At 35.8% G+C, this 2,097-nt stretch overlaps 1 protein-coding gene across 2 annotated transcripts; it reads right to left on the bottom strand.

Annotated features, from left to right (window-relative positions):
- Nucleotides 1–378: 378 nt before the first annotated feature.
- LOC145059191 (formyltetrahydrofolate deformylase 1, mitochondrial-like) lies at nucleotides 379–1,252 on the bottom strand. 2 transcript variants are annotated; one of them, XM_079007050.1, is made up of 4 exons: nucleotides 1,096–1,252; nucleotides 923–1,021; nucleotides 760–846; nucleotides 379–666 (listed from the first exon to the last, which is right to left on the bottom strand). In XM_079007050.1, the coding sequence occupies exons 1-4, from the start codon at nucleotides 1,222–1,224 to the stop codon at nucleotides 520–522; spliced, it is 462 nt and encodes a 153-aa protein (XP_078863176.1). In that variant the 5' UTR covers nucleotides 1,225–1,252; the 3' UTR covers nucleotides 379–519. The 2 variants fall into 2 exon arrangements, with proteins under 2 accessions (XP_078863176.1, XP_078863177.1); XM_079007051.1 differs by having other exon boundaries at nucleotides 633–685.
- Between the last annotated feature and the right edge of the window lie 845 nt (nucleotides 1,253–2,097).

The raw sequence follows: 2,097 nt of genomic DNA, 5'->3' as shown, positions 1-2,097 counted from the left end.
AAAAAAAAAAAAAAAAAAAAAAAAAAAAAACTAATTGCTTATTAGCTTATAACTTATTAGGTTATAAGCTAATAAGTATGGGGTAACGTATGAAAAAATGACTACTTATTAGAGGTTTCCATCAGAATAAGTTATTTTTTATCCAAACACTTTTTTTTTAACTTATATATAGCGGTGTTGAACCTCTAATAAGCTAATAAGTTGTTTTAATAAACTTAGCCAAACACCCCCTATATCAATCAAAATCAACAAAAGTTTCCCTATTTAAACAAGTATCACACTAGAAAACACAAAGTTTGACAGAGAAGAAAACTCCAACAACAATGAATTTAAGGAGAACTGAGAATGCACATATATCTTAGTATTATGAACACACAATGACTCTTAATTTATCTTATTATTGGATTGGAACAAGAACAACTTAAATTAGAATGAATAATTAAAATGAAATACAAAAACTTTGCAACACAAGGAATATAATGGACTCTGTAGTTTTGATCAGCATCATTTTGAGCTTACTCAAAATACAACAGTCCTGTTGTGTTGATAAGGTAGAACGCGTAACTCACAATATGACTTGATTGCCTTCATAAGGCATTGTTTTTCAAGATTCTCAGATTTCTGAATAAAACTCAGCAAATTATCCTTGTGCGAGACTCTCTCAACCTGCAAACCCAAACAGAAACTATTTGACTTTTCACCTTAGCATATATATACTGCATACTACTGATACTGAGAAACTTAAAACTCTTTGATTACCATCTGCTCAATGATTGGGCCCCCATCAAGCTCCTCCGTGACAAAATGGGTTGTGGCACCAATCAATTTGACCCCAGCTTCAAAAGCCTGTCATTTTCCAGTAAAAAACATAAAAACATAAAAAGCTTAAAACAGAATTTGGAAATTGGAACACAGAACCTGCCTGCCTAGATGGATTTCCTCCCTTGAATGATGGCAATAAGCCATGATGTATGTTGATCACATCCTTCCCATATCTTTTCAAAAAGTTTCCAGACAACACCTGTCCTGGGTAAATAAACAAATAAGACCTTTTTCCCAATCCTGCTGCTATACTACTACTAGAAAAACATTTACCTGCATGTATCTAGCAAGGACCAAGAAATCTGTATCTTCAACCAACCCCAATATCTCATCTTCTACATTCTTCTCCTTTGACTTGGACAGATAATGATATGGAATCTCATGTCTTTCAAGGAACCGCATCACATGGGTATTCCCCACCCTATCATGATTGTTGTTCAAAATACAGACATATTATACACATCATTTACTGGTCAAAGATAACAAGTAATAAAAAAATTTCCAGACATTATGTTTCAAATGGTTCCTCTAGCCTACCCTCCTGATTACTAATTATTACTTGTTTTCTTAAATCTCTTATTTGTTGTTGCTGCTATTTGGTTCATGTTGGTTGCTAGTTGCACCCTGATTTTATGCTTGATCACTTTGTCATACATAAAGAAAAGAAAGATGCCCAACGTATACAGGGGAAAAAATCCATTCATTGATTGGGATAAAAAAACATACAAAAGAAATACGAACCTCCTTTGAAGTCATTCAATCTGGCTAATGCAGAAAACGGATCGTCGTCGGTATCAGCAAGTGATGACTATATTCCTTTTTCTCTATTTCTTCACATCACCATGGCACCTCCGACCCACCACGACCGTCGATGAACACCAACAGCAATCCCTTAAAATGTTATGAAATTGAGGCTGACCCACCACCGACTGAATCGCCACAGTAGCATATCGCCTGGAGAATCCAAATAAGAAAGAAGAGGTGGGGAAAGGAAGCAGATGGCAGAAGGAAAGGAAAAGAAAGAAAATAAAATAAAAGGAGTTGAGACGAAACCTGAAAGTATTCCACTGGACCAAGAAAAAACTCTAAATCTTCTCATTTTCTGCAATCGATTGTAATAATCACATCAACATGGCACCTCCGACTCACCACCACCGTCGATGAAGACCAATCGGGAAATCGAAGCAGATCTTTACCATTTGCGTTCATAAGAGGTCGGAGTGGATATTAGCGAAAGCAGCGATGGTGGAGAAAATGAGAAAGAGTTAGGGAATC

Source organism: Lactuca serriola, chromosome 6 (assembly GCF_051521515.1).
Source record: "Lactuca serriola cultivar US96UC23 chromosome 6, Lser_US96UC23_V15, whole genome shotgun sequence".
Lineage (NCBI taxonomy): Eukaryota > Viridiplantae > Streptophyta > Magnoliopsida > Asterales > Asteraceae > Lactuca > Lactuca serriola.
The sequence above is the reverse complement of the archived record's forward strand: the minus strand, read 5'-3'. Positions and strand labels throughout refer to the sequence as shown.

Bases quoted from the DNA above. Each gene is read 5' to 3' on its own strand.
- LOC145059191 (XM_079007050.1), bottom strand. From the start codon at position 1,224: ATGCGGTTCCTTGAAAGACATGAGATTCCATATCATTATCTGTCCAAG. The intron at 1,022-1,095 runs GTAAATGTTTTT...TACCCAGGACAG, and splicing joins TCCTTGCTAGATACATGCAG to GTGTTGTCTGGAAACTTTTT. The intron at 847-922 runs GCAGGTTCTGTG...GGAAAATGACAG, and splicing joins GAGGAAATCCATCTAGGCAG to GCTTTTGAAGCTGGGGTCAA.